Below are 24,007 nucleotides of genomic sequence, written 5' to 3' on the forward strand. Positions count from 1 at the left end.
AATTTAATCAATCTCAAAAAATATTTTTAATTAGCTCTAGTTTATGGAATATTATACAAGAATGTTTTTGAACTTGGAGATGACGTGGATTACGCAGTAAAAAAAATGTTATATGACAGAGAATATGCAAAACAAAAGCGTAATGCTTACAACGCTAAGGATGCAAAGACTAACGTCATCCCATTACCCTCCATTGAGATTCCTGAAGTAGAAAATTGCGGTGAAGTGAAGAAAAAGTTAGCTCAAGGAACGCCACCATTTCCTTATACAAGTTGCAAGTCTTTGGATCCTTGTATTTACCGTAATATTGACTTGCAATTGTTTAACGAGTATCAACGAGGTGTTTATAGATCTTATTATTTCATAAAGGGGAATTTAACTAATTTCAATTTAACCTAAATTAATTTATCTGTAATATAGAACAAATTAGAAATGATCAACTTGTAATTCCTGACGTAACAATTGGCGTCAAATGTTTGGTAGTCGTTTTATTTAATTTTAAATGATAATCTTAATTGTAATCGTAATTTAAATATTTAGTTTAAACCAAACGAAAACGATTTTTATCACGCTTACATCCAAGAAATGCAAAGCGACGGAACCGCTACAGTGTATATACTAGAGTTAGGAGAAAGGTTGAAATAATTTCCGGTATTTAACTTAAGGTCTTATCTTAATCACGCGTAATTAACAGGAAAGATGTTCCATTGGAGCAGCTAACTCCCATGCCTATCCCATTATTCAAGGGTATTAAATTATTAACTAATACGATCCCCTCTTTTAACTATAATTAATTTAATTTTAAACTATAGCTATAAATATTCCGAGTCTAACTCACAAAACTTCAACCGTCCTTCAAAATTACATCAAAAATCATCCGGTTGTACATAAGCCGCCAAATAGACGAAGATACAACAAAAAAGGATCGTTCTATCAAGATTTAACATTTTTTCCTTTTATGCAAAGCACATCATTGCTTAAATTAACGCAAACTCAAGTTTTGTCAACGCAAAACTCAATGAAAACCTTGAATGAAACAAACACGCGTTTCCCACCGAGAACCTTTTACGGCGCTTCTAAAAATACAAAAGTCTATAAAGGAAATGAAACTAAGAGTTTAACTTGTTGCAAATCTGATTATCGCGAAGTCCGTCAATCGACGTGGTCCATGGCCCAAGCTTCCGCCCACCCTCTTGGTATTTTCAACAATTAGCCTTATTCCTGATCAGCGCCACCTACCCATAGCGGCGACTTTGAGAACTACTGTAAGCAGCAAGCCAATCAGATGTCGCTAAAATCTGGTGACGTCACTGACTGGCACTCTCGGGTCTTACCAAAAATGACGTCACCAGATTTTAGCGACATCTGATTGGCTTGCCGCTTACAGTAGTTCTCAAAGTCTCCGCTATGGGTAGATGGCGCTGATCAGGAATAAGGCTAATTTTTTTGGCGATTTTATATAAATTCATAATTAAATATTTTTCCTTATTTAATAATTAGTCGCTAATGAGGTAGAAAATTCATCCCAGATCTTATCCAGTGAAATAAACAATACTTGTATGACAGTCTCCAAAATGAGTCAATTGAAACCAACTGAAGCAAAGTCTACCATTGTCACTAAACAGACTAAAACCACCGTTAAGGTTGTTATCTTTCCTTTCTAAATCGATTAAAGGGTCAATTGCCAAATTTAAACGCTCGAAACATTTTTTTAATTATAGGAAGTGAATTTCCAAGCCAAAACTTCCAAAAGCAACCGCCTGACCAACTATAAACCAAGGAACAGGTCGTTTCCTCCGTTACGCGTAGACAATGTCGTCAATGATCTAACGGAATACATTCCTAATCTACAAATTAACGACGTTATTAATTATCCTCCACCCCAAACCAACAACTTGGATAACGATTCGTTATGCAACTCATCATTGCCCCAATCCTACAATAACCAAAATAGTACCATAGCTGCTGGTCAGATGGTCAATTTTGATTATCCCAATGGATGCACTTATTTCAACAACTATTCTCTGTACCCTCAAGAATATTCTTACGCTATTCCTTATCCTGTATTGTCATCCCCAACCCCTGTGAATAATTACAGCTTGGTTCCTTACCCCAACTACGTTCCCGATGGAAATTCGATCCAACCTCGCGTTTACCCTGAGGTAAAAACGCCCAAAAATCCCTTTAAAGCCGAAATTAAAGTTAACTTAAACTTTTTAGCCACAAACCAGTTACGCTACATCTAATTCCAACAACTTGGAATCGAATATTCCCAACGAAAATTGCGCCACTGTCACCAATAACTATTGCACTTATTTTGTCAACACTTTCCCGCCTGGTCAATTGAACACAAATGAAACTTATCCAGAGACTTTCCAGAATTACAATTATTCCGTTGTTAATTCTAACTCTCGTGAGTTAATTAATAATATAATGTCAATTGAATTAATGTTTATATTACAAACGCTTTAATTTTAATATTCTGATCATTTTAAGGTCAACTTTGCACATTAACGGAAAATCAAACTCAAGTTAGTCAACCTTGCACAAACAATATTCCATTATACGTGGTTTATAATCCAAACCCGAATTATCCAATAACATATCATCAAAATATAAATAGTGGTGCTTCTTCTACTATTACTCAAAGCCGTCTTCAAACTGGCTTCTTTGACCAAATTTAAAGACTTAAAACCAAATATTTTTTTGTACCTTTCTATTTTTCATATTACTTTTTTTCTTATTTACGTTGCCAAGGTTGGCATGGCAACAAGTACTTATTACTTAAGTACTGTTTTTTCCCTAATCATTCCTGCTCATTTTCTTCCCCCTTTTATAATATTTCTTTTCTGAAAGTAAGTTCCTTTCAAACCTCAAAACCGTGTGAAAAAAAATACCCGGTATATATTTTTTATTATATAAAGAAATAAAGAATTATCAATGAAAAGCATAAATGTTTTTTTTTGTCATCATTTATATAAATTATAACCCTTTATTGAAGGGATTGTAATGTTTGATGTAACATTTCTCTAAGAGATTGGCAGTGAAATTTGGCCTTAGAAACGCAATCTTTCATTTGTTCATCAGTTAAACTGGAACCTCCTAAAATTTTAGTTTAATTAATAATTTAGTTCGTTGTTTTTTTTTCCTAATTAAAATCTCTAATCAAGTGGCTATAAAAGGTTTCCTAAGAACATACCAGCTTTATGAACACCGCATAATTTCTCCTTATCAACAACAATTGTGAAAGAACCCTGAGCTAATTGTTCCTCTTCTTCAGTAGGGTCCATAATAATTTTACTAACAAATTTGAAATTATTTTATAATAATTTATATAACCTAAACCAGGGTTCATACAACTTTTGGAAAACAAATTTCCCTGAGATTTCCAGGTTTTTCCCCATATACTTCCCTGAGTTTTCCAGGTTTTTCCCGTATATGGAGTATGATCCTATGGAGTAAATGTTAACGAAGGAGGGGGGGGGGGCAAATAGGACTACTACATAATCAAAGGACATCCCCGTATCTCTAATATAACCAGAGTTACGAGCCTCCAAAGTTTAGTGTAATGCTATTCCTATGGAGGGGGCATGTTTTTGAACATTGCTTAATTACTCGGCTCCTGTTTGTCGTAGCCGTACGTTTTTAGTATGGTTGGATGGGGGATAAATTGGACTATAACATACTCAAAGGACATCCCCGTATCTCTAATATAACCAGAGTTATGAGCCTCCAAAGTTTAGTGTAATGCTATTCCTATGGAGGGGGCATGTTTATGAACATTTTGCTTAATTACTCGGCTCCTGTTTGACGCAAATTTCCCTGGATTTTACTAAAAATTCTAAAATTTCCCTGAGGTTTTTGTCAACTATTTATTTCCCTGAATTTTCCAGGTTTTCCCTGTTTTCCAGGTTTGTATGAACCCTGTAAACCTTTGCAAAATATTATTATACCTATTTGCCACAATCGCAAAAGTACTTGAAAGGGGCTCACTATATACTTTAATTGCTTTTAAATCGTCAGTAATGTTAACTGCACTTTCACCCTCTTTCTTAAGGTCAACTTTTGGTAATTTTGCTAAGTTTTAACGATAACTTAATTAATATTGTGATGGTTTTTGCTATTCTAAAACCTACTGGTGTGTAACGCTCCTAATAGCGCTAATAAAGCTGCGTCAATAATGTTTCCATCGTAACTCAGACATATAATGTCTATAAACAAACACCAGGCCAACTAAAAATATTCCCCTAACTTAGTTTTATAATAAAATCAAGCCTAACAGAAATATTTCTACAACCTTTCCTGGTTCAATGCATAAATCTTCTCTGGTTATACACCCCGAACTAATAAAGGGGGTCTTTGTATTAATTATTAACTAAAACTAATTATAAATATTGTTATTAATTACTTTGTGATTGTATCAGCAATAATTTGCGTTAAAATCTGAGCTTGTTCACTAGGGGGACCTGGTCTAAATCTTGAAGAGCATAGAGGTGGCAAGTCCATATTAGGGACTTCAAATTTGAAAGTTAATAATTAAGTTACGTTGTTTTTAATTAGTTCTAGCGGAAATTAATTACCAATAAAGCCTAATGAAGGTTCATTAGGATCTGGATTTGATATTTCCTAAATTTGAGATAGAATTTTTTAAACCTAATGAAGACTATGCTATGTTTGCTACATTCAAGTGAAGGACTTACAGCTTTAATGCCACAAATAACTGTAGTGTTTCCTATTTTAACTAAAGCTGAACCATCAGCGGTTTGAATACAATCTTAGGAAGTTCACAAAAATTAGCTAAATGTTAAGTTTTACCAGCATTAAGAATTAAGAAGCCTAAGTTACTTAACCTACCAACATTAACTGAAGTAGATCTCGTTTTTAAAAGCTCACGATTATCAGGTCTTAAATCTTTATCCTAATGTAATTTTAAAATTTATTTAAAATTAACACTAACTTGATCTTGCATTAAAAGTAAATTAAAGTAAATTATCTCACCAGAAAGTATTGATAGTAAGATTGTGGATCAACTGCCCTAAAATAATTATTAAACTATTGTTATGTTTAATTGTAATTAAACCTCAGTTAAACTAAACATTCAGAGTTGCAAGCGTGATTAAATTCCGACCACGTGTTTGTAGTGGGCTTTAAACTAGAGTACAAACGAAGCCAGCCAATCAGCATGCAGACATAACGTCACGAGCCCTACTACGCGCGATTCATTCATGCGCATTCTAATACCTAAGCCTTTGTTGCGTCAATTTTGGTTTTCAATTCAATTTTAAAAGCTTTGTAATGCAAAAAATACAAAAGATAATTACCTCAGCTCTGCGGCCATTCTTAGATAAACGTTTCCACTGTTGCGTTAAATTAAATTTCACCAAAAAACGTTCTTAAAAACTAATTTAAATTGTAATTAAAAATGAACCGACACTGCACGTGCACAGAGAAGTTTCACGCGGTAAAAAACACACAAAAGTGTCGTCTGCTAGAATTGAAATCGATTCAGTTCAGTTCATGGTAAATTTTGAATGATTTAAATAATATTCATTTAAATGTGGTAATTTTCTCAACTCAAGGCTTAAAATAATTAAAAGTAAATCCAAAATTAATTAAAATCTTTTATTTAATATTGGTTCTTACAGATAAAATTGACAATATTTAAGGCACTTTTGTATTATGCTATAAAGGTATATATTAAAAATTAATTAAACATGATAAAATTTTGAATTAAAAATAAAATAAATACTGCACATGGAAGAAATAGTTACATTGTCAAATCAATTGTTATCTTTGAAAATTTAAAATAACTAATAAACTACTGGAAAAAAAAACATTTAGTGTTTTAAGTAAGTATTTTTAATTAACTTCACGACCATTTCAATTTGGCACTCTCAAAATAAAATCAACAGAACAAAAATAAATGCTTTTTGAATAATAAATTTCAATTCTTGAGATCACTGTTTCATTTTCTCCAAAATGGGAATAATCATATCAAAAGAGGGTCTTTTCCCGGGATCCTCATTCATACAAATTCTAATTAATCTTGAAAGATGATGGGAAATACCGGGTGGAATTGTTACTCTTAAACCTTCCAAGCTTACCTAAATATTTAATAATTTATTTAATTAATTAATTAATTAATTAGCAGCTTCAATAATTTATTTAATTAATTAATTAATTAATTAATTAATTAGCAGCTTCAATAATTTATTTATTTAATTAATTAATTAGCAGCTTCAATAATTTATTTATTTAATTAATTAATTAGCAGCTTCAATAATTTATTTATTTAATTAATTAATTAGCAGCTTCAATAATTTATTTAATTATTTAATTAATTAGCAGCTTCAATAATTAATTTAATTAATTAATTAATTAGCAGCTTCAATAATTAATTTAATTAATTAATTAATTAGCAGCTTCAATAATTTATTTAATTAATTAATTAATTAGCAGCTTCAATAATTTATTTAATTAATTAATTAATTAGCAGCTTCAATAATTTATTTAATTAATTAATTAATTAGCAGCTTCAATAATTTATTTAATTAATTAATTAGCAGCTTCAATAATTTATTTAATTAATTAATTAATTAGCAGCTTCAATAATTTATTTAATTAATTAGCAGCTTCAATAATTTATTTAATTAATTAATTAATTAGCAGCTTCAATAATTTATTTAATTAATTAATTAGCAGCTTCAATAATTTATTTATTTAATTAATTAATTAGCAGCTTCAATAATTTATTTAATTAATTAATTAATTAGCAGCTTCAATAATTTATTTAATTAATTAATTAATTAGCAGCTTCAAATTGATTAAATTAAGTCTAAAAATAGGCTAAGTAATTTTACCTTCATTCCAATTTCCATGGGTGTTAAATCAGAAAATGGAACTTCTCTCGTAGCCAATTCCCATAATAAGATTGCAAAACTCCACATATCCGCAGCTTTTGCATTTATTTCATCTTGTTTCTTTTGTAGGGCTATTAAAATTAAATTATTAAATTAGTTTTTAAGTTAACAAATATAATTAATTAGTTAATTACCCTCAGGGGCCATCCAAGCAGGATTATACATTCTGGCTTTCTCTTGAAAAGAGAATTTGGTGTCAGCCATATTTATCCTTGCCGTTAAATCCTCGTCAATCATGATATGTTTACTGCTAAGGTAATATCTGACCACGGGTGGCTCCAAACTGTGCAAAAAAGCCATTCCTCTGGCAATATCAATAGCAAACTTCAAGGCTTGGGCTGTATCCACCACAATTCCAGTTCTTTCATGTAGAACGGAGTACAGTGATCCGAAAGGCATGAATTGGTTTATGATAATCAAATTAGGAGGACTGTTACAGCAACCAATAACTGGCAAAACATTTGGATGAGAAAAGATACGTAGACGGGGGAATTCATCCGCAAAATCCCTGGAAACTCTCGGAGTTACGTCTAATACTTTCAGGACTTTAGCTACAATGTCATTGCCTTGCCAATTACCCCTCCAAGTCTAAATAAAACAGATATATTTAATTTAACTAATTAGATTAGATTAAATTAAATTAGTAAATAATTAATTAACAAAATCTTATACTTCTCCAGATGGTGTATTAGCAATTTTAGTTTGGAATTGAATTTCATTGATGTTGATACCAGAATGTCTGGATAAAGTTGCATCTCCTGTTAATTATTTAATTAAAAAGTACTTAATTAGTATTAAAGTTAACTAAAATAATTAATTTAATAATTAATTTTATTAAATCAAATATTTGTCTTACTTGTTCTGGACTTGGTTCCCATCCAACTTTGATCCTTGTAAGGAATTTTCTTTAATTCTTGACCCATTTGAGTTGCAATGTCTAAAATAAGATTAATTAAAGACTAGAATAATTAGTGGTAAACTCAATTTTTTAATTACCATGCAGTTTTTGTGATAATGAACCTCTGCACTTATCAAGTGGAGTTTCATTGTATTTGTTTGAAATGGAAACCACAGCACCTTGGTTCACCAAATCCTTTTAAAAATGCCAAAATAAAGTTATAATTTTAATTTTAATCTTAAGTTTAATTAATGATAATAAAATACCTCAGCAATAGCGCTATATCCCCAAAAACAAGCATAATGTAATGGTGTATTTCCATGCTCATTAACTGCATTGATATCAGCTTTGTTTCTCAAGAGCTTTGGTAGTTAAAAGAAAATAGGCCTAATTATATCAGATTTTTAAATAGGGTATTAGTTAGAACCCTACCATATGAACAATATCTCTGTGGCCATGAGCAGCTGCTAAATGCAGAGCAGTATCATCCCCCATATTGGTGGAATTGATCCTGGCTCCACGATGAAGCAACATTTCAACAATGTTAGCTCTACCTTCTTTTGATGACCAGTGAAGTGGACTGAAGCCATGATCATCTCTAATAACATTTAATTAAACGTAATAATGAACGTTTATTAACGAAAACCGCGTTTAAATAGTCGGGAGTTCCACACCCACTCAAATAACAGTAACATAACCTTATAAGGTAATAGCAGACGTCACTTTAAAGACATTACAGGGAAGCCAATTTTATGGGACTGAACTTAATGTAATTAAAGTAAAACTAACCCTTGATTCATGTCATTTTCGGTATCATCCAACCAAACTCGTACTTGAAAACCGTTTCCTTCCCGACTCCAGTGAAATACGTCTTCCATCTTTAATCTAAATTAAAATTAACAGGAAAATATATAACAGAAATCGAAAGTCAGTCACGCTAAGCCTTGGCTAAAAAAGAATGCACTATGTTTTAGTATTTTCCTAGCTTCTCGTTACGTTTCGCGCTACTTTTAGCGAATATACAACGAAATAACGTTAAACTTACTTAAATTTTAAGGTAACTGATGAATAATCCCAATTAAACACTTGAAATTAAGTTAATATGACCTTAAACAAGTAACACACCCTAACCCGAATTATTTTAGAGATACTCTGAATAACAGCCAATAACATTCGACACTAGATGGCGCGCTATAACGAGTCTCTAGGGTTTCAGCCAATCAGAAAGTCCCGCTTAAATTCAAATAGGCTTATCCCACGTGCGTGCCAGAATTTAAAATCTGAAATTCTTAAATTACTATTCAGTAAAGTAAAAACAAATATATTATCGGTATAAAATTTTATTAAAATACAAATTTAGGCACCAAAACGAACAAATACACAAATCGTAAAGGGGGAAAAATTTGTAAAAAATGGATTATAATTATAATTAATTAAGGAAAAAATCTCTTGATCAACAAACAGATTATCCTTTTACAAGTGATTCTAGTTTTGGAAATAATACTAATGTAAACGAAATTAATTATTATATAAATTATTCTTCAAAAAAAAAAAATCTATTTAAAAAAAAAAACCTATTGAAAAATAAATTGGATCAAATTTGAAATAGAAATTCAAGTAATACAATATTTAATTAAATGAACTTTGGGCCCTTTTTTTTTCGTCACGAATTTTTGCTTTAATATAAATGAAAAAGCGAGGAAAAAAGTCTGTTTTTCTTATATGTATTTTTTAAAAAAAAAATGTATTTATAAATATTTACACTAAGCAATTTATTTAATAAAACGTGTTTGTTTGTTTATTTTTATTTTTATTTTTTTTTAGTTTCTTTTTTTTTTCAAAAGCAAAAGCTGCGTGACGTTATACGTAATATATTTTCAAATTCTATAAGGGGGGGGGGAGAAAGGTGTGCAAAAGAAGGTGTTGAAGGGGGGGGGGGCGAAGGAAAAATGCACCCTCTGAAGATTTAAAGACAGACTGACAGCTAGACGGGTGCTTGCCTTGGTTTGGTTTAGTTTGCAAAAAAAAAAAAATAAAAAAGGGGTGTTTGAATTTTCTGCCAGTAAAATTCTGCAAAATTTGTTTTCATGATATCATCAATTTTTATTTTTAAAAGATTCCGGAACTCTCTCCACCAGGGGGTTTACGAACGCGTCCATTTTGTTGAACTGGTGGTGGTGCTGTCTTGTCTTCTATAAATATTCAAAAGGCAATAAAATTTTATTAGGATTAAAAGACTCTATTAATATGCTAATTTTACTCTAGAGAAAAATTTCAGAGTTATTGCCAAAGCACGTGACAAGGCTTAACGATGTCAAATTTTTCAGGTACCCCGTTAAGCCTTGCCAGGTGCATCGCGAATTAATGTTATTTAAATTAATTCTGGGTAAAACCTAATAGAAGTTCATGAGTATTGACTTAAAACAAATCGAAGTTTTAGTGGTGAAGGTTAAAAGGTTATAATGAAATAGCGACAAACCAAGGCTTAAGAAAATAAAATACGTACCACTGTGTCCGTTCGTAGTACCATTAGTACCATTTCCGTTCATTTTATGACCATTGGTTTTCTCTTCCTTGATTCCTTCAAACTCGCCCGTGATTGGATTACGGCGTGCTTTACAATGTTAACATGCGTCCGAAATTAACATAAAAAAATACGTGCAATAATGTGCAAGTAAATTGCAAATATTGACGCCAAGCGGGGACAAAAAAATATAATCAAAATTAAAAATCAATAAAATTATAACTTCGTGTTAAAAAAAAAATAAAAAATGTTGAGAATGTCCAGAAAAAGTGCAACTTACGAGTAACCTTACCGTATTTCTTGGCGCTATTAGCTTTAGGTGTCGAATCAGTTTGGTCACTACCCGTAAAAATGTTCGACTTCATGCGGTCAATCGAAGCTCGTCTGGCAGGTGAACCCAAAGCGTCACCGTTAGGTTCGCCACCGAAAAGACGATCCTTTGTGTTGTATCCAAAGTCGGATGACCTGCGTCCAGTTGGAGTGGTAGAACCGGAACTGTTCTCTGATGATGGACTTTGGGCACCACCTCCGAAGATGTCACTGCAACCTCCACCCGGTGGTTTCAAAACCCTGAGGAAAAAAAACACACAAAGATTCCATAAGACATCAAGTTGCTAAGCCTAATTCGTAAAGTTATTGGCGCAGACAAGTCTAACAACACTTAAGCCTACTTTTAGGCCAGGAACGTTAAGACTTCAAATTAGGCTTAACATTTAAGATTCAGGAATCAAGTTACTAAGCCTAATTCGGGAAGTTACTGAAGTTATGCAACTTTTCCTGATAAAAATTGAATCACACTCAGAAATTTCTCTATAATCATTGAAGCAGATGGTTTTCAATTCCCACGTGAAACTTGCGCATTTTTTTTTATCAAAAACTGATTATCAATTTGAAAACAGAAGTGTACATTCATTGTAAACATACGAGGGCCTAGAATGATTAATTTCTCTCCTATCTTTTAAGTACCTTACAGTGAAAATAAGAAAATTGATTTTTAAACTATTCAAACAACCCCGCACCTTTTTCTTCAAACAAAATAACCTGAACACTTTAAAACAAGATAAGATCACTTTATAGAAAATGATGCACACCTTTCAAAATAATTTAAATACCCCGATAAATGTTTATCTGCTTTTCAAAATCTTCAAAAGAATTCAAAAGGCAGGCTATAACTTATTAGTAAATTCAAACAAACTTAAATAGGATAATATGGGGCCATCTAATCGGCGTATTAGTCATTGCACGGAAACGTGTCTTTTATATTTATTCTTTAATTCAATATTTAGGTTTTAAAAGAATAAAATAAAAAAAAAATCACGCCAAGGCTTAAGATTATTGCTCGTATCTTCAAATTGATTATAAGAGCTTGAAAAATTCGCAACCTCGACCCTTTTCAACCTCAAAAACCAATAAATATGAATTTTCATTTTCTTTTTAATTTCGTTTTATTTAATTACGCGTTAAGTCGAATAATTATAAATTAAAAATTAACATAACTGTTAAAATCCAATAGTTAAATATAATAATTGAAGGACGTAAGGTGAATTTTCAAATTAAAATGATTAAACCGAAGTAAAATATGCGTTTGAAGTAATATCAAATAAAAACCCCACAGATAAGAATTAAATTTCAAATTTAATCTCTGGGGGTAATTTAGGGTTATACTATATATTAGTTTGTGACTAACACCAATAAATTAGTACCATGGTGTGTTAGGGTTGCGTATAATCATAATCATAAAAGGTGTTTTTAAATTATGGTGTACAAAGCACCATATCAGTGCCTAAAACTATATTTATAAAGTTGTCGGAATTTAATCCTTTGATACTGACTATAAAAACCATTGATAAAAAATATTTATATTGACATATATGGGTCATTTTTATGAGCTCAATTTGCATTCATCGCAACTTGTAATAATTTAAAGTGTAATTTGGCCTTATAAGGTCCAGTGTGTTACAATAGAGCCTTTTATAGATATAATAGCAAAACATCTCCTGAGGCGCATGCATGCAAAAGAGATGACGTTGTTGTAATGTTTTTTATATTTAATTTATTTAAAACTATTTAATGGTCTTTCTTGTTAGTCTTAATTTATGTAATAGCGTTGGTGTTTAGCTATAACTTATTAAGTGGTTCTTCTAATTAATTGTTTGTTAACTCGTTAAGTTAATACTCCCACGTTTAAAACAATTCGGAAGCTAGTAAACAAATATTTTGACATCTTGAATTAATTACAATAAATATTGAACTGTGTTTGGGTTTATTGCAACTTTTACGCGCAATAGTTGCAGTATAATTTGCTAAGCCTAATGAAATCAAAATAGACCAAATCACTAAGCCTAATTGTAGAAGTTACAATTTAAGCCTAATTATAATTTAAAAATCCCAAGCATTTAAGCCTAATCTAATACAATCAAAGTAGACCAAATCGTTAAGCAAAATTTTAAACGGAATATCGTAATCAGTTAAGCCTAATTCGACACTTAATACCTCAAGCTCTTAAGCCTAATTTAAAACACAACAACGAAAGTTGTGACAAGGCTAAATAGCAAACAATACACTTCCAAACAACCTAGTTTAATTAATTAGAGTAATTAAAGAACGGCACCAGGACTGTGAAACTGAGATTTCTTGAAAAATAAATAACTGTATAAATCATATCTATAAAAACCAGACGCAAATATCTAGAACTATAAAAGTCATAACGGAAGTTTGCCTAATCAAAAATACAAAAAAGAAATCGCACACAAACACACAGGGCTAACGGTGTGTGTTTGTTCAGTCAATCCGAGAGAGCGCTGTCTTTGATAAGAAACTTCTAAAACCCCATAATTTGGTTGTGGTTTTTAATCTTAACACAAACTATATATATACGACTTGTGATATGACGTGTTAAAGAAATATTATACATCCTTCTAAGATATATACACCCGAATTAGGACAAGGGAACCGTTTGTTATTAGCAAAAGTTTAGAATACATTTATATAGTATAATATCACCAAGAACACACCGAGAAACTGTTTGCTAGCTAGCTAGCTGCGAAAACCTGATAACAAATTTTATATTTAAATTCTTAAAAAAAAGTTAAATAAATAAAATTAAATGGGTTTTCTGAACCTAAAAATTTGGTATAAAAAATTATATAACTCGCAATAACAGAAAATTCTTTGTTATTTCCAAAGTTTTTTTTCCTGATAATTTTTTCATGTTTTGAGAGACTTTAATGGGCGTCATTGACTTAATACACATTTTACGTCAGCATGAACACCAAATTAAAACTTTAGTGAGGGGTTAATCACTGTTAAATATTACTTGTAATACCCGCTTAGACTTTTAATAATTACGAGTGACTGACCCCTTCTATTTCTACCTTGAATCTTCAAGATTAAAATCGGTTTTTAATTTCCGATAAACAAAAACAAGACCGGAAGTAATTATATCCCAAATATTGTCGACAACACCATCCAAGTCTGATAGCGTAAATAATCGGAAATTCTGTAAAAACCGCGATAATTAAAAGCTATTCAAAATAAAACGCAATTTGAGACGTGTATTTATTTCTAAACTTTCCGTTTGACATTCTTAGGTATGTTAGGAACTTGGGCGGGAAATCGAAGTATACAATTTCGCGCGTGAATTGCCGTTATTTGGACAGAGACAGGACAGGACATAAGCAGGCAGCTGCTGGGTAAAAAAAAATAATCAACCTCAAAGGGCACTGACCGAAAAAAGGCCACTAGTATTTCTTTTCTTTTTTACATAAAACTGTCTGGCAAAATTAATTATCTTCCATTTCGCATAGTCAAACTTAAATAATGGTATTAAAAATGTACATAGGAAGGGGAAATATCTCATTGTACTTGTTCAAAATAATGAAAAAAAAAAACGTTCAATAGATTGATGGGTTTAGGAATGGAACGAGTTGGACTTGATTTAAAGGTTTAATTCAAATATTTTTCAGATCTCGTGTGCATGCCACAGTTGATAGATACCAATAGACCCTTCCATTAGTTCCAGAAGAGAAGGAAACACCACAGGGGTCGGGGAAGGTCACCTTCTTGAAGAAGCATGCACCACTAGAGGCAGTGACGAGTTAGCTAGCCTCCCATGCACGTGTAGTGAATTAATTCGAACTCCGTCTAGCGTTGCCTCTTAGCGCCATTTAAATAACCTAAGAGGGTCTCTTTCAGCCAACCACTATGTGTTTTTGGTTAACTAACTAAACGTAACATTTAACCAACTTTCTACTTCAATTTAATAAACCCCTTTTACAATAACAACATTTCTACTTCAATTTACGACCTTCACTAACTTCTCAAAAACCATATCGAAAAACTCCTACGTCGTCGGTAAAATGTTGCAATTAAAAATAAAATGACGCTGAATTCAGATAAAAATCGTCTGCAATAAGTTAGAACTAGCAGCTAAGTTTAGGAAGTGCAATATCCGTTTCCCCGTTCGGGAAGGGAAGTTAAAAAAAATCCCTGGAAGCTTCAGACAGAGTCTAAACAATAAATACATGGGCTCAGTTAATAAAACATCATCATAAAAAGCCCGAAGTAAGCAAGAAAACATAAACTGTAACATGATACAGTTAAGAAACATTCTTGAAATGGTATACGCTCTTTCCTTGCTCTGGGAAAGGCAATGTAACTATTTTTGGGGCACTTTCTATGTTCTGAAAGACAGATTTTCCTGCCCTGTCTGAAGTTCTCCGTTCTGCTTCAGGTTTGGAGGGTTCTAGTGTAACGTTATAAGGAACAGGAACAGGGTGCTCGGCTCAGGGTTTTTGGTGAATAAGAGCAAGAGGCGCTCTTCCAGTGTGGGAAAATATCCTTGCAATATTCAATGTATTATGCACCATACACTGAACAGAACGGAAGGAACTCAAGGATTCCCATATTCAGGGACCTACGTTCAACTTAAGTTAGTCAATGAAGTATAAACCTTGGATAAAAGAGAACTGTGAATCGTTCTGAATGGTTAAATTACCAAAATCAAGTTGAACAAAGTGAAAAATGGACTTAACAAAAAATAAATATATATTATAACACTGGGTTCTGGTTACTATTCAAGAGATTTCCTTTTAAACTTCTGTTACAAATTTTTCTCTTTAAATAAAGTCAAGTGTGTAACGTGGAAATTATGTTCTGTTAGTTAAACCACCCGCAATTAAAATAATGATACTATAATGAACGTATTTAAAATTAACACTAAAATACCATTTAATAGTAATTAAAGAAACTGGTTAAAATTTTAAAAATAAAACTTCATTCGTAAGTACTCTACAAGGTAAACCGCAAAATTGCCAACCCATAAACTGCAATAATAACGAACGGGTGGTGCAATAAACACTCTATACCCTCTTAAGAAGTTTATTTTAAGACACCAGGCAGGGAAACCCTACCTCTAAACTTCCAAAACACGTTTAACTGTTATATACGATATTCCCACTATGGTTGTTGAAGCTAACCTTAAATTCCAGAACCAAAAAAGGTGCTCAAGTATCATCTTTAAGGGGAGTTGGTAATTACCATCATGTTTCTCAATTTCAGATAGAGCCAACTAAATTACTACTGATTACCTTTTACTAATAGCCTCATTAAACGATTGAATATTATTTCAACTCACTGGGATAACGAGGGAGAGACACACAGAGAGAGAGTTGTATTTCATTCAAACCCCTAATTTAAGAAATTACGTTAATTAACGTTTCGTTGACCCTTAGGTGAAGAAAATTAGTATATTCATATTTTCACCAACGTTTTATTTTTATTTTAATATTTATGCTAATGTAATTTTCATAGCGTTGAATATGTAATTAGTATACGCAAGATCTAATTAATATTTATCCAAAGTTATTTATGGATAGGGTTCATACAGTTCGTTAATTTGAAATTTATATTATTTTTTGCTATAGCTAGATTCAAGAATGTCATATTTGATTTATGGTATCTACATTTTCAATTATATTGGAAAATTTATGGTATATGGCAGGTAAAAGAGACTTAGAAGAGTGTGGTAAATGTATCGTGATGACGTAGGGTATATACATTTTCAAAGGCATAGATGTAGTTTGTTATTGCTTAATACAGACGGGGGAGTTCGGTTTTAATAGTTTGAAAAATGCGTCAGAAAATTTGCCACGAAACCAAGAAACTAAACTGAATTTTAATAGTTGTTAAAATTTTTATGGTTTTAATGCGAATATTAATTTAAGAAATTTAAATATTTAATATGGCGTATTGTGAACTAATATCGGGTTCAATAAATTAACGAGGATATCATCATTTTTACTAAATTTACTTCAAATCATATTTCTAATAAAAAAAAAAAAATAAAAAAAACCAGCAAAAACTAAATTAAAATTTTCACGAAATAAATTAATAAATAAAACAATAAAAATAAATAAAATAAAAAATTATAAAATCATGTGAAACCTAAAACAAAATCCATAAACAAACACCTTTTCCTTTAAATCAAATTATAAATAAATAAAATAAAATTAAAATAAATAAAAATACCTTAAAATATCAAAACAAACTCACCGCTTTCCTTTTCCAACTTTATCAAGTTCAACATGATGATATTCATATACGGAAGGCATAATGATATTATTAATAATAATAAAAGTTCAAATCACAGTCAATATATTTAAAAAAAAGGTCTTAAAGATTTATCGAATATTTAAAACAACTTTAAACGAGTTTAACTAGACGATGATTTGAGCTCGGCGAGTGAAAAAAATACACGTCTCTTCTCCTGTAACTTATCAGTTCGAATAACAGGCCGAAACCAAAATTCAAGATATAATAAGCAAAAGTCGAGGAAGAGAAGAGGGGATGAAAGATATCTCGATGAAAAAGCAAACCAGGGGCTTCCTGCTTAGCGCGCTTACGTCAATAGGGGATAACTTTACAGCTTTCCAGAAAGAAATTTGTTTTTTAAAGGGAACGAGGATGCTTATATGCTCGGACAGACCGTAGCTTTATTCCGACTCTACAGTAGCTCCACCGAGTCTGAACTGAGAGACCAGACGAAGAGCGTATCCTTAATAACACCATGGTCCGCTGTACCCCCAAAATTTGACAGCCCCTTTACGTGAGCCGGCCGGGTGCTTCAACGCTCGCTTGCACACTTGCACAGGACAGTCTGTCATCTCTGATGGTATGGTAAGCCCACCTTCACAGAGGGTTGGTTCCAAACTGTACATCTGAGTATTAATTTTAATTTGAGGAGACTCAACTACACCATCTATTAAACTGTAGATCACGTGCGCGGGGTGAATTCAGAGCGTGTCGAATGGTAAAGGCACTTTTCAAGCTTTGGGTGCATTGGGTGCTATGGGTTATTAATGCGGGATGCCTTATCCCTTATTCAATGCGCGTATAGTACAGTTCCATTTTATTTAGGGGGTCCATAAGGGTTACTTTGTTATTCGATACTAAAATAACATTTCGGCATTTCATTTTCCGTATTCAAGTTTTTATCAAAGGCGAAAGTTTAAAGTTAATCTCTTGGTATTGCAATTTGGTGCCGTTTTAATTTGATGAATTTGTTGTTATTATTATTCCTTTGGCGGGAACATACTTGCTTTGATTACAGGATGGTTTTTTCTCTCTCTAATTAGTAATGAGGACATTTTTGGGGATGCAGATAGTGAATGATATGAATATGATGAAATAGCAAAAAAATATTAAATACTTTTACAGAATGATCTCAATTTACTAGAAAATCAGTTATTTCTAAGCCTAATCCTAACTCAAACCATTACTTATATAAATTATGGATTAATAGTTAAGCCTAAATAGGAATTCCAGTTTTTAACCCTAATTCAAACCCCTTCTCAATAAAATTCCATATTTTCATAAGCCTAATTCTAAACAATTTTCAGTTAAACCTTATCAAACCCCCCGAGGCTTGGTTTGTAGTCCCAACCAGATTCACTTAAGCCTAATTCAAACTTTCTCCAGTCCAGACCAAAATGAAATTAAATTTTCAGCTAAAATTAAGTCTTATCTGTTGGACGTTTGAAATGTACAGAACCCCCCCCCCCTCCCGAGAAACACCGTCTCTATACGACATATTATCGTAAACCGATATTTTATATACCCCTGATAAAAAATATCACAGTTCTTGATCAAGAAATCAGCCTTTCTTAAGCCTAACTAAACTTAACGACATAGGAAATACGATACTAGTCTAACCTAACCCCTTCGAAGGTTTTCCTGCCTCAGCCGATATAACTAACTATTGCTTATCTACTTTTGATGTAATTCGATGTATTTTTCGATCACAAATTGAAAAGAAAGAAAAAAATAATAAAATAAATTCTATCAGATCAGATAAGAACTCGTTCGAAACTAGTCCCAGCCAGAGTTAGACTCAATATATATTTCTTTAAAATTGATAAACACAAAAATGGAGAAGTTTCTTTTCATATCAAAAACATTCGTATTTTGAAGTAAAACTATTAAGGTTGCAGAGTGACAGACAAATCTTGGTATTTTATTTTTTTAAATTTACTTCCAAGTTATGAGCTTCATTTATTTACGGTTATCAAATCTATATTTTTATCTTTACGGTAAAATCAGGCGTGCATTTATAAAATATAAATATTAAATGTACGAAAAGGTATAAAGAAAAATTCTTATCTCTAGGAATAGGCCTAATTCAATTTGAAAAAGAAAATCTTTTATTTTGACAAAACCGACCTTGACTTCGAAAAAATAATTTTTCAAATATAATATTTGAATAGTTAAAAGAAAGGATTAAAATAAAAAGGGTGAAGTCGTCACGAGATTCGGGGAACCAACCGAGGTGTCGGTTACTTCCACCAAAATCTCAACCTAACCGCGTGCAACCTTCAAACATTTCCGTGGAAAGTTTCATACACCTCTTTAAACTTTAACACAATGAAAAAGCACGTGCTATCATTTAATTATCAATTAAATTTATACTATGCTTCGCCTTTAATTCGATTGATGTACCTACACCACGGCTTATATTTTAACTTAATTCGATTGTTTTAGAGATTGAATTTTAATTACGTTTTCGTTTTGAAGGGGTCAAGAAAAGGGTTAAGAATTTAAGCCTCGGGTTTGTATTTGAAAAAGTGATTAGGGTTAAATTTTAATACGCCCCGGAGGCGCACGCAATCATTGATTGGCTTACAGAGATAGTAGTTTTAGTTTTCTTTCGGCGTTCAGGTCAAAGGTCAACTTATGGCGCGTGATAAACGAAAGTGTACGTTTATATATTGAACTACATTTTGTATATATTATTTATATTTTAAAGGGAGGGTGTAACCGAATAGTTTCAAGCAGACGAATCTATGACTAATATTATGTCCTTAATTTGTTCAAACCTCAATGACAACCCTTTCAAAACTGACACTATTTTGACGAATGCCAACTTCCTTTTCCGTGAATAAATGACGTGATATTTTTCTCGGTTAAAAAAAATAAGTTCATCTAATGTTATTTCCGTTTCTTTGAGAAAGAGATGAATTTAAAGAATAAAAACAAAATTCCCGGTAAACGATTTAAAGATTGACAACGTTCTTGGTTAGATAATACAATTTTACTAATCATTTTGGTCTTCAGTTTGATGATGCTCCCAACCCAAAGTCACTGCTTTTAACTTCACTTTAAGAGTTGACTCTTAAGTAACGCTGAAGACCATTGGAAACAGTCGCCTTAAGATAATCATAGGCGATGCATTAATCTCTAGTACAATCTTACGTTGAAAAATCGCTATTCATAATGCTCACTCAATTCGTTCAGCCGAGCTTCCTGTCTTATCATAGAAGCTCGTGCGCAGGAGTAATATCGAGGGGTGGGACATAATTAGCCTGAATACTGTACACTTCACTGCATAAAAAACCAAAATAAACGCCAAGTATCCAACCCCTTATAGCGCACGTTCGGGATCATTACCATTTCTTATTTAATAGACGATTTCTATCGAAATTATTCGCGTTTTTCTAAGAAGCCTTTGAATAGTGCATCGTACTCACGCGTGTTTCGCAACATCCCCCTGTATAAACATTGGTACAATTGTAATTAGTACCGGAAAGGCCTATAGGGTCTCATTGTTTTGTTTGTTATTGGGATCAAAAGGAAAATGGACCATTTCGGCTTGATATATCCCAGCTTTTTTCTCACCATGCACGTAAGTCTATTTTTCTCTAAGAGACATCACAATGAAATCCTATTGTAGGTTTTAAAATGTTTTTTTTTTCTAGACATCACGGAAAGTAAATTCTACTAGTGGGATTTCATTCCTACAGAGGAGAGATTAATGGATTCTTTTTATAAACCCATATACGTAGGATGTAATAACATAACATACTAAGAAAAAAAGAATTCATAGTCTCTGTTTTTCTTTTTCGTATTACCAAGTTCTGTTGTTTTTCAAGAAATCTCTACATAAATCTAGACTGGTGTATTTTTGGATATTTCTCCCGCTTCATTTTTTTTTAAATTTATTTCTTATATTAATTATTTTAGACATTAGGATTAAACAGGGTTCCTGCCAAATTTTTTTCCAAAACCGATTTCCCTGATATTTCCCAAGTATTCCCTGAATTTTACTAAAAATTATAAATTTCCCTGAGTTCTCCCTGAATTTTAAGGCAACAATTTATTTCCCTGACAGTTCCAAGTCCTCCAGGTTTGTACGAACCTTCATAAGACTCTCGTAGAGGTCAAATTAGAGGTCAAAAATGAACACTCCCTAAGACGTTACTCAATCGTATCTGTGTTACGCAAGAAAATAAAATAAAATTTAAATCTCGAGACACACTCTCGTGATCTTGAAAAATATAAAATTCTTTTGTAGAATTCCATTTTACCTGTGGCTGGATTTTAAAAAAGATAAATAAGAACATTTCTCAAATGTCGCTTTAGAACTGTTATAACAGAAGGGAAAGCCATTTGGAAATATAGCATTGTTTCCAAAGCTATTCTCTTTTAGATAAAAACCCGCCCTTGACTATAGAGTGACTACGTCACGTCCGACTAATAAACACTTTGTGGTAAACGTGGTGGGAAAGTAATAGCGTGTTACGTCTACTTTTCCGGTGAAAATATAAGGTTTTTTTGCTTGGCATTGATGCATTCGTAAGGCGACCGACCATTAGGAGCTCCGGGAAAAACTATATCATGATCATTTTATTTATCATTGTGTTTTCACTCGCATGGTCAATGCTTTGAACCGGCACGTAGCACCCAAAAGTGAGATAAGACTATCCGTTTTGTAGTAAGAACCATAAATGCGTTGCGTTTCAATGAAATTGATCATAAGATTTGTAATTAATGTATTTCTATTCAAGTTCAAGAACAATGTCTTCAGTCGTTCTCCCTCGAAGTTCTTAAGCCTATCTTTTGAACTCTTCCTAAGCCTACTTTTGAACTCTTCCTAAGCCTACTTTTTAACTTCTCCAGTAGGCTAAACTCTTCTTGAGCCTTGTTTCAAACTTCTCCAGTAGGCCAAATTATTTCTAAGCCTACTTTCAAACTTTCCAGTAGGCCAAATTCTTTCTAAGCCTACTTTCAAACTTCTCCAGTAGGCCTAACTATTCCTAACCCTCGTTTCAAACTTCTCCAGTAGGCCTAACTATTCCTAACCCTCGTTTCAAACTTCTCCAGTACGCCAAACTCTTCTTAAGCCTTGTTTCAAACTCCTCCAGTAGGCATAACTCTTCCTAAACCTACTTTCAAACTTCCCTGGTAGTCAAAAACCTCCTTAATCTTAAGCCTTGTTTCAAACTTCTAATTAGGCCTAAATCCCTAAGCCACCACCACCATAGCAACCAAGCAAAGTTCCTAAACCCTACATTGTTTCTTCTAAACTCATTAAGTACGCTAGACGATCCTAGGTAATTATTTACCCAGGTTGCCTAACAAACAGATAACCGAGATAAGTTCATTCAATATAATCACTTTTAAATAACTTTTAGGGTGCACTTCCGTTATAGGAGATAGAAACAAGGAACGAAACCAACTCCTCCCTTTAAAAAAAAACTTCTAACAAAATTTGTATGGATTCAGACCTGTCTGGTAAAAACTCACTCACTCCTTTACCATGTCGTCAGTGTCCGGAGCAACTATATAGCTTTTGTTTCAAAGGTTTCTCTTTGTCGTTATTTTAGATCAATACCATTTTTTTTCCTCAGTACCATCCATAAGCCAATTAAACACACGACAACTTAGGCAAGAAGAAGCGGAAGTTCAAAGAACTTTAAACAACGGAGTGAATTTTTAAGCCTTAAACATAGAGATCATTGTCAAGGTACAATACTGAAATTTTTGGTATACATTGTGTTTTTCTGATAAGTCTACCGTAAATTAAAATTAAAGGGTCAAACTGAGTGTAAGGTGTCAAAGAACATATTGAGGTCTACAAAATCCATGATTGGATTTTAAACAAACCAAACTTGATTCTTTCTAAAACCACAAGTCGCGATTCAAAATACGTTTCAACTTCAGCCCAAAGTTCAAAGTTATTGAGGTATTTGGTACAGTATTTCTGTACATAGAAGAAAAATTGTATTTTCATCATAAAAAATTTATATACTCCCAAAATAATAATAATACTGTAACCTGTAATTTCTCCGCTGTTTAGAAATTAAATATAAAATATAGGTCGAGAAAATGTTTCAATAGACATTTCTTATTTTTAAACTTTAAACGCGGCGTTCTTAAAAGTTAATACGGTTCATTATATTCGACCTGCCTTTTGTCACAAAAGTAACAAAACCGCACCATATACGGAGAGGTGGAACACTAGCTCTATTGAAAATGGTAGCAAAAATACTGGTTTTAATTAAAAAATCGAGGTGATTTCAAGCTTGCAAAGTTTTGTTTTTTTTTTCTTCATGAATTTTGAGGTTTCAAACTAAATAAAATTTAGAATTTTTGCAACTATCCATTCCCATTCTTAAATTCTAGTAAATTTAGGTTTTCAGACTTATTTGGTGACCTCAGAAACCACCACACCACCTTTTTGCAATAACCAATAATAGCGTGACATCATAACCCCCAGAGACGTTATTTCAAGTGTTTAAGTGACTAATTTTTCACGGTAAGTGTTTAGCAAGGTCAAAGGCAGTGATAATGCATTAACATTCTGGTAGATAAAGGTACAGGTAAGGCTTTGAACCCGAATACACACTTATATTGATAACCAACTCCCCACTCACTTATCGATCATTTCATTTCGTTTTATTGAACATACATGCAGGTGGAAGAGAGATTGGCAATGCAATAGGTGCATGCATGACTCAGGTAACGTATAAAGGCTTTCCTTATCACGTTGGTGGTATAATTACATTGTAAATGATGGAAAAGTAGTTGGTAGGGTCTCTCTCTCCCTACCTCTCAGCTAGTTCCCAACAGCAATCATGCTTCGCTTCGAGCTAGTCCTTTCCTGGTAGGTACTTTGCTATAGTAAGTCTAAATTGAGGGAAGCCAAAGACATGTTTACTTGGGGGAAGCTGGAATATAGCGTTGCTATGGTTACCAACAAGGGCCTAATAGCAATAGCGTTTTTCCCGGACCTCTATCCTAAAAAGGACAGTAACTAATGAAATTTTAATATTATTAAGCCTAAATGATGAATTTGCGAAATTGAAAAGCTCGAGAGTCGAGACGAAAAGA

At 32.5% G+C, this 24,007-nt stretch overlaps 4 protein-coding genes across 6 annotated transcripts in view; 1 reads left to right on the forward strand and 3 right to left on the reverse strand.

The window, feature by feature from the left end:
• The first annotated feature begins 40 nt into the window (after positions 1–40).
• LOC149690776 (uncharacterized) lies at positions 41–2,684 on the forward strand. Its single transcript, XM_089870657.1, has 9 exons — positions 41–340; positions 421–479; positions 541–635; positions 695–747; positions 813–1,196; positions 1,501–1,643; positions 1,722–2,162; positions 2,221–2,413; positions 2,497–2,684. The coding sequence occupies exons 1-9, from the start codon at positions 106–108 to the stop codon at positions 2,682–2,684; spliced, it is 1,791 nt and encodes a 596-aa protein (XP_089726783.1). The 5' UTR covers positions 41–105.
• Positions 2,446–5,473, reverse strand: LOC149690777 (exosome complex component RRP43-like). The gene is made up of 11 exons (XM_089870743.1): positions 5,322–5,473; positions 4,999–5,035; positions 4,855–4,918; positions 4,701–4,774; positions 4,581–4,626; positions 4,409–4,514; positions 4,298–4,343; positions 4,137–4,233; positions 3,954–4,077; positions 3,200–3,300; positions 2,446–3,102 (listed from the first exon to the last, which is right to left on the reverse strand). The coding sequence occupies exons 1-11, from the start codon at positions 5,336–5,338 to the stop codon at positions 2,993–2,995; spliced, it is 822 nt and encodes a 273-aa protein (XP_089726869.1). The 5' UTR covers positions 5,339–5,473; the 3' UTR covers positions 2,446–2,992.
• A 135-nt stretch (positions 5,474–5,608) lies between these two features.
• LOC149690778 (integrin-linked protein kinase homolog pat-4-like) lies at positions 5,609–8,975 on the reverse strand. Its single transcript, XM_089870698.1, has 10 exons — positions 8,864–8,975; positions 8,608–8,703; positions 8,251–8,416; positions 8,085–8,180; positions 7,917–8,013; positions 7,777–7,857; positions 7,593–7,678; positions 7,055–7,508; positions 6,861–6,991; positions 5,609–6,104 (listed from the first exon to the last, which is right to left on the reverse strand). Exons 2-10 carry the CDS (start codon positions 8,694–8,696, stop codon positions 5,958–5,960), a joined length of 1,347 nt encoding a protein of 448 aa, XP_089726824.1. The 5' UTR covers positions 8,697–8,703; positions 8,864–8,975; the 3' UTR covers positions 5,609–5,957.
• Positions 8,976–9,142: 167 nt separating this feature from the next.
• The window catches only part of LOC149690779 (uncharacterized), a 38,380-nt gene continuing 23,515 nt past the window's right edge, over positions 9,143–24,007 (reverse strand). Inside the window, exons 1-4 of one of the 3 annotated variants that reach the window (XM_089870776.1) lie at positions 16,895–17,378; positions 10,635–10,912; positions 10,325–10,432; positions 9,143–10,010 (exon numbers count right to left, since the gene is read on the reverse strand). In XM_089870776.1, coding sequence (XP_089726902.1) covers positions 9,928–10,010; positions 10,325–10,432; positions 10,635–10,912; positions 16,895–16,953 — 528 coding nt within the window. In that variant the 5' untranslated portion in view covers positions 16,954–17,378 and the 3' untranslated portion in view covers positions 9,143–9,927. Of the gene's footprint in view, positions 10,011–10,324; positions 10,433–10,622; positions 10,913–16,894; positions 17,379–24,007 lie in introns of those variants that run through there. The other 2 variants (XM_089870774.1, XM_089870775.1) reach the window with 2 other exon arrangements.

This window comes from Phalangium opilio, unplaced genomic scaffold (genome assembly GCF_054372755.1).
Source record: "Phalangium opilio isolate 3A_F unplaced genomic scaffold, DU_Popi_V2 ptg000031l_1, whole genome shotgun sequence".
Lineage (NCBI taxonomy): Eukaryota > Metazoa > Arthropoda > Arachnida > Opiliones > Phalangiidae > Phalangium > Phalangium opilio.

Coding starts and splice junctions, on each gene's coding strand:
- LOC149690776 (XM_089870657.1), top strand. CDS start 106: ATGTTATATGACAGAGAATATGCAAAACAAAAGCGTAATGCTTACAAC. Junction 1,197..1,500: donor AGCTTCCGCCCACCCTCTTG/GTATTTTCAACA, acceptor TTTAATAATTAG/TCGCTAATGAGGTAGAAAAT. Junction 2,414..2,496: donor CGTTGTTAATTCTAACTCTC/GTGAGTTAATTA, acceptor GATCATTTTAAG/GTCAACTTTGCACATTAACG.
- LOC149690777 (XM_089870743.1), bottom strand. Junction 4,775..4,854: donor ATCTACTTCAGTTAATGTTG/GTAGGTTAAGTA, acceptor GAACTTCCTAAG/ATTGTATTCAAACCGCTGAT. Junction 4,627..4,700: donor TTATTTGTGGCATTAAAGCT/GTAAGTCCTTCA, acceptor TCTCAAATTTAG/GAAATATCAAATCCAGATCC.
- LOC149690778 (XM_089870698.1), bottom strand. CDS start 8,696: ATGGAAGACGTATTTCACTGGAGTCGGGAAGGAAACGGTTTTCAAGTA. Junction 7,858..7,916: donor ATTATCACAAAAACTGCATG/GTAATTAAAAAA, acceptor ATCTTATTTTAG/ACATTGCAACTCAAATGGGT. Junction 6,105..6,860: donor CCATGGAAATTGGAATGAAG/GTAAAATTACTT, acceptor TTAAATATTTAG/GTAAGCTTGGAAGGTTTAAG.